Genomic DNA, 15,741 nt, shown 5'->3' on the forward strand with positions numbered 1-15,741 from the left:
TATTTTACGCCAGAAATGGGCGCAATCCTGTTAGCAAATCAGGCCCTTAGTTCACTATTAATAATCTAGCTGCGTCTGCCTGTTTTCCTGATCTCTTCCTTCTCTCGTTACATTCCAGTATGTGATTAATGGGAGAGAAAAGATTTGATCCAATCACGTCTCATTCTCTGTGAAGCATGAATCTGAGCTTCAACCTCCAAAGCCTTCATTACATCTTAGGCAGGTCCACAGTAGTGTTTTTTCAGTTTCTTTTTTCAATTCACCAAAGTGGTGTTTAGCATAAACTGCCATTTTAGCTAGGTTAGCTAACATTAGTTCAGCAAAAAAAAAAAAATCAACTAGCTAGTTCATCTTCCATCTGACTTGGAATCAACATTGAAAGAGACAGTGCATGGAGTGTATTGGATTTCCGAGTGTTTTTAATTCCCTTAATGGGCAACTAGAAAGCACAGGAGAAAAGAGTAGCGACATCTGTTGATGTACTGGCTTGTGACTGAGTTAGTTAGCTAGATAGTGTTATTGCTGTTGATATTGAACTGCCTTTGAATGAGGTAAACAGGCTCCATCAACTGTTTAGTGTTACTAATTATTTGCTTCTTATTGCTCTAAACAATCTTGATGGTCGTTAGAAGAAATACCAGTTGGCTAGAGGGAAAGAAGAGAGGAGTGTTGAGTCGTTTTCGCTTGTCGGACATTACTTGGTGCATTTGTGGTTATTGAAATCAAATTTTATCAAGGTATGTAAAACTTGCTAATGAAGTTGAGTTGCAGTAGTTTTTTGGAAGATATACAGTAGCAGTCTACAGCAGAGCTGCTCGTGACTGAAATGACAAATGCAAAGGTCACTGCACTGACTGCACTCAACAGCAGTGGTGGGAGCCTTGCCTACACTTTGAGCTTTAAAAATGTGTAATTTAATGTGTTCTAGTCAAATAACTTTCAGGAAATGTGTATTTCTACCTTTTATTTGTCAGATTATTGTCAGGAAAGCGACTATCATACACTATTTTGTGATTTTTTTTGTTTCTTAAATGTTTCTCCCAGGGAGCACACCACTGAATGATTTCACTTTCACTAAGCACCACCACATTCCCAGTCATTTGGTGCCCCCCTGCCTTGTACCCCCCTTGGATAGCGGTAGAGAATAGGGATGCACCGATCGGATATTTGTATCGGTACCGATATTGAAGACATTTCTAGATTGGGTATCAGTGACAATGGGCCGATCCATATTTAAAAAAAATAAATAAATAAAAAATGTATGTTTATGTATATACTTGAATCCTATTCCTACTACAGTACATTATTGACGATACAGTAGGCCTACTGCCTTTCGTACCTTATTGCTTAATTACAAGTTGGGACTACCTCTAATGCTATTTATTTTGAAAGTCTACCAACCAAGCTAGTGAAGCTATTGTTTTCTCAAATTTCAGCCCCCCTATTATTTTATTATTTATTTTGTTTTACATTGTATTTCACTTTGCTGGAGCAGTTCTACTTGCCTAAACCACATTTTGCTTTTGCTGACAAATAAACGATAAAGCATTTATCTCGTCTTGTGGTGTAGTAAAAGATGATAATGTTCAAGGGTTGCTTCAAAACGACTTGGCTAGCAGCAGAAATGTTCATTAAATCATGCGTTTCTTCACTCCTTTATTCTCAATGCTTGAAAAGTGGTGTTTAAACGCTGTTATGACTCACACAAAATATAAATCGTTATTGAAAGCCTAACCAGAGTCCGCCACTGATGTAGACTAGTTAGCTTGCTGCCTCTTAACTGGACACCTGTGATGCCACTCACCTCTGGACACGCCCATGTTTGGCCCCATCTTGAGGCGGGGATGGATGTGAATGACTGTGCTCCACACCACGTTGCAGGCAAAGTGACCTGGAATGAACTGCATGGTGGCTGCCAGGTAGTCCCGAGGCTGGTAGCTTTCATCTGCATTGTAGTCTACAGAGTGACGAGGACCAAACAGAGCAGACTCAAGCATTTTTACATTTTACTTTCACATTTATCAAAAGTACTTTCAGTTAGTTTTTGTTCCGTTACATTTAGGCTTTTATCCAAAGCGACATGCAGCATTGTTAAGATCTAAAATTGTATCAGCATGTCTCCTTCTGATTGGGGGTAACAGGCCCATGACCTTGGGTACCAGTTGAACTCCAGGAACACCACCAGCAAGACAAAGTAAACAACATCAGCAAAACAACAACAGCGATGACAAAAGCGATCCAGTGGTGCTGAATGGTTCCTCAGAGCCCCCTCTGCTCCAGGGGGACCCATTTCACTGCACGCGCGACGCCTTTATTGCTTTCCAAAACAAGTCTCCCCTCCGTCTCCCGGATCCAATTCATTTACAGACAGTGAGGCGGAACAATCAGCGATATTAGGAAACTACACCGCCGATTGGGGCTTAATGGCCGCCATAAAACAGCGCCGGCTCAAGAATGCTGTCATAGGGGCCTGGAGGACAGGACCATAGGCTGGAGTCATTCTTCTCAGCAGCCCTGTCATCCATGCCCCCTCTCTCCCTTTCTCTCTCTCTCTTTCTTTCTCTCTCGCTCTCCCTCTATCTTTCTCTCTCTTTCTCTCCCTCTTTCTTTCTCTCGCTCGCTCTCTCTCTCTCTCTCACTCTCTCTCCCTCTATCTCTCTCTCTCTCTCTCACCTTCACTATCATTCTATTTCTCTTACTCTTTTTCTCTCACTCACTCGTGCATTCTTTCTAGCTCTAACCTTGCCTGTGTCCAGGCCGGGACCTCTCTGGCTCCCTGTATTGATTGTTGCCCATGACGACTGAGATGCGTGAGCCTGGGAGGGGGTTTGGAGTGGTGTGGGGGTGGGGGAGTGAGGCACTCTGTGATGGTAACTTCGGACTGGCTGGCGGTGATTAACACTGCAATCAAGGGCAGGCTCAAGACAAGGATCGCATAACAACACACCACTGAGGATCTCACAGGCATTCTGAGTGGCTTGGCCTTGGGTGCGTTTGTATGAGCTTGCTGATGTGCTTGAATTGCAAATGAACTAGCCCATGAGGGTGTGCATATATGAACATGTGTATGTGTGTATTATTATGTGTGTTTATATGAGTGCTTGTATGAGATTGTGTATATATGCGTGTATATTTCTGATGTATCATCGGAGATTGCCATCCTCTGCCGGTACAAGGACTCGTTCTCCAGCTGGCTGTGGAGTGTGTGTGGAGTGTGTGCGTGAGTGTGAATGTGTATTTCTGATGTACCATCGGAGTTTGCCATCCTCTGCCTGTACAAGGACTCGTTCTTCCAGATGTCCTCCTCACTCTCGGCCACTAGGAGGGAGTTGCAGACGTGGCTGTCATGCAGGTCTTGCAGCAGGAGGCGCTAGAGAGCAGGGAGGGGAGACCAGAGAGGCACCTTTACTAATATGACGAATGAATGGCCAGTCATACATGCAACAAGCACATGCAACAATTAGCCGGACACTTATTAGCCGAAATTAAAATAAATAAATAAACAAAGAAACAACCTCTTTCTCTTAACTTCCAAATCAAATCTAGCACTAATCCAATCTTCCCGATACCATTGGATTTACTGTGGCTCATATAAGCTGAATAAACTGATTCTGGTATGTGTGAATATAGCGAAAAGATTTATGCTAGCAATGGCAGCTAAAACAGGGTTGGATGATGAGTAGAAACTTCTAAAACCCAATAGGGAAAAGAGGCACAACACCTTTTCACTATAAGTTTGTCGCCTCTTCAAAGCCAGATACTGCTGTGACTAGCTTCTACTTCTTCCGGTTAGCCATCACCTAGACCTCTCCCCAGATCCCGCTGCCAGGTGAAGCAGAGACTCTACCTGGTTTACGATGCGGCAGATCTCGCCGATCTTCCTCACGAGCAGCTGATGCAGCCGCAGGTACTCGGGGATCTCCTCCTCTTCCTCATCCCCCGAGCCTGCCTCCTTTCCCCCAATCAAACTCCTGAAGACGGGACCGAGAGGGAACCGGACTCATTAAAGTTACATGGCGCTCGATGAATAGTGAAGAGAGGAGAAGTCGTTTTCATTATAAATGCATGATGAATCGTTAAAACAATTACATGTCTGCCCGTTCACCCTGTCTAGAGCATAAACTGTGATCCTGCAGCTGAACTCGTCAAGCAGTACTGTACTAACATCAAGTCTCCGAGCTCATACTGATAACATGAATACCTAATCTGCACTGTATTGTTAACCTGCACTGTAAGAAACTCAGCTAAAGGTGCTAAATTAATGAAAGTCTGCGATTCTGACAAAATGTTGTTGATTTGACCTCGATAGCCGATGAAATTACATCTCTCCCTTCCGTGCTTCTGAAGCAACGTATTGATTGGCTGGAATAATGTATGGCTCAGTCCGACCCACTTTGTTTATTTCCCAATTACAGAGCCAGGACCTTTTCTAAAGTGCACACTCAGAACAGAGAGCTAGAAGGCCGTGAGGAGCAATTAGCCGTATTTGACGAAAAGCGAATTAAATTAGAATTCTACACCTCCGCTTCAAGGTCTCGGAAGGAATGATTGTAAATGTAAATGTGAACCGCGGACAAGCTGTATGTAAATTTACATGTAAAGGTAACGCATGAATAATTGTAAATCCAAACGTTAAACACAACCAAGCTCTGGCTAAATCTCCATGCAAGGGTAACTTTAAGCATAAACGAACAGGTGGATATGAACGTACCTGGAATGGGAGAATACCTCCACCCTGTCCTGGTGGACCTTCAGGAGGAGCCAGAAGTCGGGCATGAGGGGACTCTGGGTTTCCTGCTCATCCAGGGTCGGACTCTCGCACTCCGAGTCACTGCTCCCCCCGTCATAGCCTAACGATCACAAAAGGCATTGCGCTCAGCCATCAGTCGTACAGTAATGAAGGTGGATTAGGGACATTTAAACGCAGACTTGCATTCACTTTGAAAGAGCTAAGAGGATGAAGGAGCTGGCTTGGAAACAGTAGGCATTAGGGAGGTGAGGAAACAGTTCAGAGACTAAATTTGCACATTTTTCCCCACTTTACAGTCAGTAAACCAAAACGACAATGAATGAACGGACATGGTGCACAAATTTAGCTTCTTCTTTTTTGTTCCTGGAGTTATTACCTGGCTTAACATGGCATCTTTGTATGCCACATAAAAGCAACAGTCTGTGGTTGTTCGGTTTGTGTGCCGGTCATAGCGGGTGACCTAATGAACACTCCCGTGCCATTGACATTGCAGGCAGCGGATGAGGGTGAAAGTGACGGATGCTGTCAGCGCTGACAGCTCAGTGAGTGATAAGCATCAGACAGCGGTCTCTGACATGTTGTACATAGTCTGTCAGCGATGGAGGCTAAGTGGAGGCCTCGTCTTACCTAGCATGTCGGAGTCCAAGCTCCCCTGGCTGGATACGACACTCTGCACACGACTGGGCCGCAGCTTCCCGCTGCCTGTGGAGAGATGGGATCAGACAGACACTCGTGTCAGGAAGACACAAGATTTCACTTCAGGAACGCCACTTACTAGTGCCAGCACTTAAAGACTGCACAGTCCCACTAGAGATGCCTCTCTCAGAAAACTAGTCCCCACACACTATTGTAGTCATAGCGCCAGCAGGGCTAAGAGAGAAGTTTAGCATGAGCCGCTTCTGGTGTATGTCAGCCCTCATCATTGCAGGGTGCTCTACCACTTGAGGGGAAAGAGAGTGAGAGAGGAAAGGCAAGGCAAGTTTATTTTTTATGGCACATTTCATACACAGAGGCAATGTCCTTTACATAAACCAAAAGCAAGAGGAACAACCAAAGGAAAAATAAAGACGATAACAGGAAAAGATAGGAAAAACAATAAGGATAAAACTACAAAAGAAAAAGAAAGACACAAAACACATAAACTGGAAATAAAAACAGTGGAAGCAGTCCTGACTGTGTGTTTCTCTGTTTTGGAACACCACAGAAAACAGCAAAGGCCCAAATAGAACCCTGAATAGAAACCGCCATGGAGCCCAATAGAGATGTTTTCAGAGAAAGGCCTGAAATAGAGCTTAGCCCGGAAATAGAGCTCAATACATCACTTCCCTTACAGAAAATAACTAGAGGTCTACTTCCTAAATTAAAGCTTTAGAGCTCAATCAAAAGCATGAAAAGATTGTTTTTTCAACCTGGATTTAAAAATTGCTGCACTTGGAGAACATCTAAGATCTTCTGGCAGTTTGTTCCAGTTGCATGCAGCATAACAGCTAAATGCTGCTTCACCCTGTTTGGTTAAGACTCTGGGCTCTACTAGCTGACCTGAGTCCATGGATCTAAGAGGCCTTCTGAGTTTATTATAATATAATATTTCAATATAAAATGTCATATATGTATTCTAAGCCTAAACCATTAGTGGTTTATTGACTAGTAGCAGCACTTTAAAATCTATTCTGTAAGTATCTGGAAGCCAGTGTAGAGCTGGAGCCAGATTTTAGAACTTGAGTAATGTTCCGTTCTCTTCATCCTGGATAAAACTCTGAATGAGCTGCAGCTGTGTAATGGCCCTTCAGGAAGTACCGTTAAGAGGCCATCCTTCTAGACATAACAGCAGGGGAGAGTTTCTGTCGGTCATTCTGCGACACTTTTCATATGAAGGTGAGATCTGAGTATATCAGAACGCCAGGATTTGATTTTTAAAGCCCAAAAATTGAGGTGTTTACTAGTACTAATTCTCTTCTATTCCTTGCCAAGCACATTAATGTCTTTATTTAATGTCTTTATTTAATTGAAAAAAAATTCAGCTAATCAAGTTTGCTCTCAACATTGACATAGTGAGTCTATTGGGCTGTAGTCATTTGGTGAGAGGAGGGAGAAAGACAGGGCAGGAGAAAGCTAGGGAGAGAAAGTGAGAGAGAGAAAGAGGGATGGAAGGAGAGGAAGGTAAGGAGAGAGGGAGATTAGAAAGAGGCAGAGAAAAAAACAGATAGACAGTCACAGGGAAAAGGAGGAAGAGATCGAGACAGTGAAGGAGAACCAGACACAGAGAGAGAGAGAGAGAGAGAGAGAGAGAAGGAGAGAGAGTAAAAGAGGGATGGAAGGAAGGTAGGGAGAGAGGGAGAGAAAAAAGAGGCAGAGAGATAAACAGAGATAGATAGAAAAAGGGAGACGGTCACAGAGAGAGAGAGATAAACAGACAACAGACAGAGAAGGAGGAAGAGACAGACAGCAAAGGGGAGGTAGAGAGAGAGAGAAAGAGCGAGAGAGAGATAGATGCAGCAGGTAGGGCTGAGAGAAGAGGGATGTGCAATGAACCTGAAAGCTCACACACTCTCCACATGTCAACATCTGTTCCCATTTTGCCTCCTGCCAGCAGGTAATCAATACAGAGCACCCAGGAGAGCCGCCTGGCTCCCGCATAGCTGCTGCTGCTGAAACTGCTGCTGCCACCTCTATGGTTGCCACAGCTACGGTTGCCTACGCCGCCGCCTCCACCGCTGCCATCACCACTGCTTCTTCTGGGGTCTCAGGAGGCAGGTGCTTTCAGCTCGTCACTGGCTGGATGGAGCTCTAACCGTCTCCCGCGTGATTCGCTGCGTTTAAAAAGGTCACCGTGCCCTTTACCGAGGTACCGGGAGTTTGTTTGGGGCGCCGCTAAACCGCTCGCTCGCCATTACCGACAATGCCTGGCGAGATGACTGACTACAGGCACATCTGTGGAAATTGCCTTAGACAAAACTGAGTGAAAGGTGATGCGGCTGCTTTAGATAGATAGATAGATAGATAGATAGATAGATAGATAGATAAAACTTTATTGCCACACGACAATGTTGGTGGTATTCTTTTTTCAGAGGTAGCTCAGGCCAGTAAGGAGGGGAGAGAAGGGGGTAGGGGAAAAAATAAAAATAAAAAATAAAAATAAAAATAAAAATACTCAATAGTAAATAACTAAAAATAATTTAAAGCAATAACACTCCCAACCACCCGGCGGTGTACTCACTTTGTGTGGTGGACTGCACAGACTCAACCGTCCCAGCGGTGTACTCACTGTGTGTGGTGTACTGCACAGACTCGGCCAGGCTGACGGCGGTGTACTCACTGTGTGTGGTGGACTGCACGGACTCGGACATGCTGGCGGCGGTGTACTCACTGTGTGTGGTGGACTGCACAGACTCGGCCAGGCTGACGGCGGAGGGTGTTTTGGGGGGTGAGGTGTGTTCAGAGGATTGGTCCACACTGCCGCTGGCCTGGAGCTGCGCAGTGCTGCTGGTGGCCGAGCTCTGGGAGCGTGCCTCCTCCGAGTCGGGTCGGCCCAGGGGCTTGCCCCGGCCCGCTTCACCACTGGTTTCGAGTTCGGGGAATGGATCACCCGCCACCTTCCCCCCTCCTGCTGCTGCTCCTGCTGCTGCTCCTGTCCGGCTCTCTTCTTCCTCTCTCCTCTCTTCCATCTGAGGAGGCTACAAACAGGGGGTTAGAGAGAGAAAAGGAATGAGAGAACAGAATTAAACAACTCAATTACTACATTTCATGCTTATTCATCTCTCAAAAGTGACTGGCAGCTCCAAAGACGTATGAATTTTGTATGGCTATGTGTAATCCCTGGGTACTGAAACCACCTTCATGTTGAGGTTTGCTCTACCATCTGTGCTACATATGTAAACAGATGTGTACCGTAATTTTCGGACTATAAGCCGCGACTTTTCCCCCATTTTTCGACCCTGCGGCTAATATAACAGTGCGGCTTGTCTATGGATTTTTACAGCTAACGGCCACTAGGGGGAAAGCTAAATCTTTTTAGAAAAAAAAAAAAATTAAAAATGTTTACCATCCACAATGTTTACACATTTGCTTCAACACGCTGAAGTAGCCGCGAAGCAGACTTCTACTGCGAGTGGTACGAGACAGAACGACAGCGAGAAAGACGGACATTGCGAGCGCAAGACAGTTTGTGAGACACCCTCATTATGGAAAAAAAACGTAGAAATGCATATGATGCAGCGTTTAAGTTAAAGGCAGTCAATTTGGCAGTAAACCAAGGAAATAGAACCGCTGCACGTAACCTTGGAATCAACGAGTCAATGGTGAGACGTTGGAGACGCCAGCAGGAAGAATTGTCTCAATGCAAAAAGTCAAAAAAAGCTTTCAGAGGTCACAAAAGCAAATGGCCCGAACTTGAAGACATTCTCGAAGATTGGGTGAACACTCAAAGAACAGACGGCCGAGGAGTTTCCACCGTGCAGATCCGATTGAAGGCCAAAACAGTCGCCACCGAAATGAAAATTGAACATTTTAGAGGTGGACCATCCTGGTGTTTCAGATTTATGAAGCGAAAGGGACTGTCCATCAGGGTGCGGACGACTGTGTGCCAGCAACTCCCTCCCGACTACCAAGAAAAAATAACAAACTTTGGCGAATTCACACAAAGAAAGATAGAGGAATATTCCATCGGACCGGACCAGATCATAAATATGGATGAAGTGCCGTTAACATTTGACCTGCCTCTCACTAGGACTGTTAACAAGAAAGGTGAATCGTCCGTCACGTTGAGAACCACTGGACACGAGCGAACAAATTTCACTTGTGTTCTTGGCTGCACAGCATCAGGAGTGAAGCTTCCGCCAATGGTGATTTTTAAGAGGACTACAATGCCAAAAGAAAAGATCCCAAACGGCATCTCCTTTAAAGTCAACAAGAAAGGGTGGATGATGGAAAGCGTAATGAAGGAGTGGCTGAATGAGTGCTATGTCAAACGCCCTGGAGGATACTTTCGGCAAAAAAAAGCTTTGCTCGTTTTGGACAGTATGAGGGCGCATATCACAGATTCGGTTAAAGCAGCCATCAAGAGCACAAACTCCGTTCCAGCTGTGATTCCTGGGGGCACAACGAAGCATCTGCAGCCACTGGACATCAGTGTCAATCGTGCGTTCAAAGTGGCACTACGCGTTCAGTGGGAGGCGTGGATGACGAGCGGCGAGAAATCGTTCACCAAAACGGGTCGCATGAGAAAAGCCACTTTCGCACAAGTTTGCGAGTGGATCCTGATGGCGTGGAGTAGTGTGAAAAAATCCACAATCACCAACGGGTTCAGAAAGGCTGGACTGCTGCATGATGGAGAGGAGGACGCCGCCACACTTGAGGCCTTTCAGAGGCTGTTCGATTCCGACAATGACGAAGAGGAGTTCGTTGGTTTTGAGAGCGACATCGAAAGAGAGGGGAGAGTGGCTGACGAAGCCCTGAACCTGTTTGTTTCCGACACTGAAGATGAGGACTTTTGTGGTTTTAGTACGGAGGAAGAAGACGAAGATGAGGATTAATGACTTGACTTTTCTGGTTACAGCCGTGTACTTCACCAAAGATGAAGAGGAGGGTTACGGTAGGCTAATAATGTATTTTAAGCAGCCGTGTTACTGCAATTTTAGGTTTACTGTCGTGTTACAGGCACTTTATTTGTTGATGATGTTTATGAAGATGAAGAGGAGGATTACGGTATTAACTTTTCTGGTAGGCTGATAACCGTATATTTTAAGCAGCCGTGTTACTGCAATTTAGACTTACTGTCGTGTTACAGGCACTTTATTTGTTGTTGTAGCTTTATATGTTCTGTAGCTTCTGTAGCTACTATTGCACTAAATGGTTGAAAACGTTATGCAAATATGCAACTTGTTTGTTCAAATGTTAATAAATGGGAGCTTCCCCAAACAGTTGCCTCTTTCCCGACAATCCCCTCTGTGCACGAACCATATGGTAATTAAACATAAAAAACTTGCGGCTTATAGTCCGGTGCGGCTTGTATATGTACAAATTGTGCAATTTAACTTCTGCGGCTTATATTCAGATGCGGCTAATAGTCCGGAAAGTACGGTAATTACATATGAAAGACTGTATTATTTACATGTAATCTAGGAATATATAAAACACATAGAGGGCTAGTGGACTTCAGTAAGTGTATACTTAGAGTGGACTAGTGCACTAATGCATGTCCCCCCCAGATTCATAGTGACCCCGATCCGTCCCCACCACTCTCCCTACGTAAAGCGACAATCATCAGTTAATAACTCTGCACAGCTAATTAGGTGATGTTAGCATCCCCCCAGTTAAAAAATCTGCACCGCTGGACTAGTGGACTTCAGTAAGTGTATACTTAGAGTGAGCTATTGGACTTCAGTAAGTGTATACTTAGAGTGGACTAGTGGACTTCAAAAGTCGAAAAACATGATTTTCTATCAGTATTCAATTTAATCGAACATTATGAAGCGTATCTCTATTTGGCAGTTGTTTATGTGGTATCGTACCTCAGCTTCCATCTCCCTGCTCTCAGCTTCAGTTTTAGGACATTTCCGCAGGGAGCAGTTATTGGCTGGGGTTCTGTGGGGTTCCTCGGGCTCAGGGCAGTGATTGGTCTGCTCCTTGGAGTAGGCGGTGCTCTCGGAGAGCCGCTTGACTGCCTGCAGTCGCTGGGGGTGGAGCCTGCTCAAGGACACGTAGTGGAAGTTCTCCTGTTCTCCGTTCAGCACGTACCCGGTGAAGGACAGACGCCTGAACTCCTACACACACACAAACACACACACACGCACACACAATTGAGACAGCCACACAGACACACACACATACACACTCGAGACAGCCACGCAAACACACACACACACACACACACACACAATCGAGACAGCCACACAAACGCACAAACACACGCACACAATCGAGACAGCCACACAAACACAGACGCAATGCACACACACAAAACGCAACACGAGACAGGCACACAAACAGCCACACAAACAGCCACACACACACACACACACACACACACACACACACACACTTATTCAATGAATGTTTATCTTCAATAGGTTTGGTATGTTTTTTCAAGACGAGCATAGCCAGGAGATGAGCAGACCTCTTTGAACTTCTCCAGTGACTGCTCGGGCCCAAACACAAACTGCAGGGGCACCACCTCGTAGTGGCAGCGTGGCCGCCCGCTGGAGCGGCACACGTGATTGGAAACCTTCTGCAGGGTGGGCGTGTTGATCACGCGGGCGTGGCGCAGAGCCGAGACTATCTCATCCTCCAGCAGCCAGCGGATCTGTGGACCAGGACGTGGGAGATAGAGAAAAATAGAGAGAGATAGATAGGGAGAGAGAGAGAGAGCGAAAGAGAGAAAGAGAAAGAGAGAGAAAGACAGAGAGAGAGAGAAAGAGAGCGAGAGAAAGAGAATGATACAAAGGAAAGGCAAGATAGAAAGAAGAAAAGAGAAAGAGATGGGGAGATTAAAAGTGACAGTGAGAAGTAATGACATGTCATCCACACCCTACACCTACATATCAAACTGTTGAGATGTATAGCTTGCATAAAAAGATGGGAGCGTATGGACCCCAGCCATGTGTTGACTTTTATTTAGCCACGAGGCCTTAACTGCCATCCCAACCACTCTTAGCAGGAGAGCACACACTCACCTCGTCCATTGTGGCCAACACCGCCAGTTTATGAGGAACAGGCAGTTTGGACAGGGGATCACCTGAGACCCTGGAGAACATGGAAATGAGACTCTATTTTAAAATTCATCTTAATGTCACCATCAACAATGAGATCTATCTTTACGTGCCTCACAGAAACCGCAGCCTTGAAAAGATCAAAGCCTTCGCCATTAAACAGAGACTGTCCAATCACAACTATGTATAACCTGTCCAATCTTGGCATGTGCCCCCCCCCCCCCCCTTCTCTTTTACACACCTGACAGCTTACCCCCAGAAGAGCCCAAAAACCTCCCCATGCAAGTCTCTCGCCCATCAACCACTCCTCCCTGGATGGGAAAGTATTCCAAAGCATTCATTTTTAATTTGCTTTTCATTTTAATTGGTTATGGAATTTAATTGGCTGTCTGTTTTTTGTGTCCTGATTGGTTAGTGCTTTTATTCTGTTTTGGATAAACATGGTTTTATGTTCCCATATATTTTTCTCTTATCCATTTAATGTTTTATTACTTTTAGATTTTGCTTGCTTATGTTTCATTTGTCTGAACCATTTTTGCTGTATTATATCTATGAGTTTGAGCTATGATTTTATGCTTTTTTTTCTTGTTTCTATTTTGGTATTGTGTTATTTGGTCTTTTATTCTTTCACTTTTACTGCTTTTATACGGCCTGCAAATTTTGCACATGTTCTATATGTCTTTGGTCTTTTAAATGTTTTATTCTATTATTTTAGTCTTGTTTATTTTTCCCAAGCATTTCCACAAATGTATGATAAACCCCAGCCTGCATCAATGGCCCCAAGGTCTATCCTTCCTCATACACATCATCATCATCCCTTGATCTGGTTCCCAAGGTGACCTGTGACCTTTGACCTACCCATCCATCCCGACGCCCCGCAGGTCCAGAGCACTCATCAGCTCCTCGTCAGAGCGGTAGGAGGAGGGCTGGGCAGGAGAACGGTTCAGGGACACACTTGACTCAGACGTGTACCTGCACACGGACAGCAGAAAGGGTGGGAGGAGAGAGGGTGGGGAGGAAGGCATAAAGAACAAAAAGAAAGAACAAAAATAAAGAAAGAGAACGCGGGAAAAAAAGACAGAAATAAAAGAAAGGAAAAAAGAAAGCTGCTCAGTCATGCATTGATTTGGTGCAGGCAAAAATTCCCTGAGTCCGGTCACGCGTGGATAATTCACCTGTTATGATGGAAGTCGGAGGGGATGACCTCTATCTCCAGGGGCAACGTCAGAACAAAGATGTCCAGCGTGACCGAAAGATCGCCCAGGTCGAGCGACTGAAGGGTCTCTTTGTTCTCCAGGCAAGAAATAACCTCTCCTGCACACAATGCGAGAGACGGAGAGAACAAATGAGACAATAGCCAAACCGTTGCACTGCAGGGCCGGGGACAAAAAGATCCACTGATCAGCGAGCACATTCACACAATCAGTAAACACTTAAGAGGGTTCAAACAGTCAGAACATAAAAGACTCTCAAGATGAAAAAACAATGTGACGTTAGCCCTGAAGAGGAAGCCAGTGTTCGTTAATGAGAAGGGCTGTATCAACATTGGACAATTAGCTGCCTCTGTGATAAATGGCACACTAACATTAACGTAGCCAATTTAGTCAATAAATACAAGTCTATTTCAATGAACAAATGTTGTACCAAACTGGTGCATATACTGTTGATAGAACGGGGTGTGTGTGTGTGTGTGTGTGTGTGTGTGTGTGTATTTGCATGCTTGTCTTGTGTGTATATGTTTAAATATGTGTGTGTGTGTGTGTGTGTGTGTGTGTGTGTGTGTGTGTGTGTGTGTGTGTGTGTGTGTGTGTGTGTGTGTGTGTGTGTGTGTGTGTGTGTGTGTGTGTGTGTGTGTGTGTGTGTGTGTGTGTATGTGTGTGTATGTGTGTGTGTGTGTGTGTGTGTGTATAGGTGTACGTGTACGTGTGTATAGGGCTAGAGATGGTGTGTGTGACTCACCCAGGCAGGTGGGCAGGGTCTGGATGGGCATGGAGCCGTGGCTGTTCTTGATGTTGATGGAGCAGGTGAGGTGAACGAACAGCGGGGGCATCTCTGGCTGCGGGCCCTCCGGCTCCAGGAGCGAGTCCCCCTCCAGGATGCTGAAGGAGTCCTCGTCCTGGTTCACCGTGTTGGAGTCCGACAGGGACTCGTCCTCGCCCCCTCCTCTGCCCCCACCTGCCCCCTCGTCCTCCCCACTGCTGCCACACAGGACGTCCAGCCTCCGCCCGGCCTGCTCCCGGTACTCCACCTCCAGGTCCGTATCGCTCTCGGTCACGATGCGACAGCCGGACATGATCTCTGGGAGAGGGGAGGAAACAGAGGTGACTAAGACCCATAGGACATCAGGAGAAAGGGAAACAAGAGAAGCAAGCTGTGGCTGTCCTTAGTTATTCGTTTGTTTCTAATATCAAGATAAGCATCTTATGATTGTCTTTCAAATACAATGTATATAAAAAGAAAAGCATGTGGATTCTGATTCAGGCAGTTGCAATACAGTCATGTAACACAAAAAAGGACCCCAACAGTAAACAACACCAAAACATCACCACTTACACACACATAGCAGAATGACACATGGATGCATTCTTGGCCAGTGGAACGGTTTTGAGTATATGTTATTGGGGCTAGAACTGCTCTGAATCCTGGGGCACACAGGGGAGAGGTCTTACTGCTGAGGCAGCTCCTCACTGTGTGAGAAATTAATCCAAGGACTTAAGGCCTTCCCCTATGGGGGCAGTAAAGCTGTTCTGCAGTGAGTGGTGTATTCAGAGAAATGCACTGTATGCATATCATACACTATTAACTCCACAGCACTAGCCAGTGGACAGGAGTGGAATCACACCCTATTAAATACAGATCACTAGCCAGTGGACAGGAGTTGACAAGGAGCACCCTATTAATGACAGATCACTAGCCAGTGGATAGGAGTTGACAAGGAGAATCCTATTAACTCCACAGCACTAGCCAGTGGACAGGAGTGGAATCACACCCTATTAACTCCACAGCACTAGCCAGTGGACAGGAGTGGAATCACACCCTATTAACTACAGATCACCAGCCAGTGGACAGGAGGGGACAGGGAGAAGAGGAAGGTCATGGTGGATGTGGGGTAAAATGCTTCTCACCGTCCTCAGTAGCCAGCTCAGCCTCAGACACCTCCATCTCATCACTGGGCCTTCTCTCCTCCTCACACTCAACATCCTCCTGTGCGCACACAGACACACAGACACAGACACAGACACAGACACAGACACAAACACAGACACAGACACAGACACAGACACA

The 15,741-nt window shown here is 45.6% G+C and overlaps 1 protein-coding gene across 6 annotated transcripts in view; it reads right to left on the minus strand.

The window, feature by feature from the left end:
- The window catches only part of szt2 (SZT2 subunit of KICSTOR complex), a 140,226-nt gene that overhangs the window by 90,592 nt on the left and 33,893 nt on the right, over positions 1-15,741 (minus strand). For all 6 annotated transcript variants that reach the window (XM_080832172.1, XM_080832173.1, XM_080832169.1 and 3 more), the window contains 13 exons: positions 15,582-15,660; positions 14,416-14,754; positions 13,632-13,770; positions 13,315-13,428; positions 12,421-12,490; positions 11,865-12,050; positions 11,260-11,511; positions 8,118-8,424; positions 5,378-5,452; positions 4,712-4,850; positions 3,848-3,971; positions 3,250-3,370; positions 1,805-1,957 (listed from right to left, as the gene is read on the minus strand). In XM_080832172.1, the coding sequence (XP_080688298.1) occupies positions 1,805-1,957; positions 3,250-3,370; positions 3,848-3,971; positions 4,712-4,850; positions 5,378-5,452; positions 8,118-8,424; positions 11,260-11,511; positions 11,865-12,050; positions 12,421-12,490; positions 13,315-13,428; positions 13,632-13,770; positions 14,416-14,754; positions 15,582-15,660 (2,098 nt within the window). The remainder of the gene's footprint in view (positions 1-1,804; positions 1,958-3,249; positions 3,371-3,847; positions 3,972-4,711; positions 4,851-5,377; positions 5,453-8,117; positions 8,425-11,259; positions 11,512-11,864; positions 12,051-12,420; positions 12,491-13,314; positions 13,429-13,631; positions 13,771-14,415; positions 14,755-15,581; positions 15,661-15,741) is intronic.

The sequence above is a fragment of the Sprattus sprattus genome (genome assembly GCF_963457725.1).
Source record: "Sprattus sprattus genome assembly, chromosome: 2".
NCBI classification, from domain to species: domain Eukaryota; kingdom Metazoa; phylum Chordata; class Actinopteri; order Clupeiformes; family Clupeidae; genus Sprattus; species Sprattus sprattus.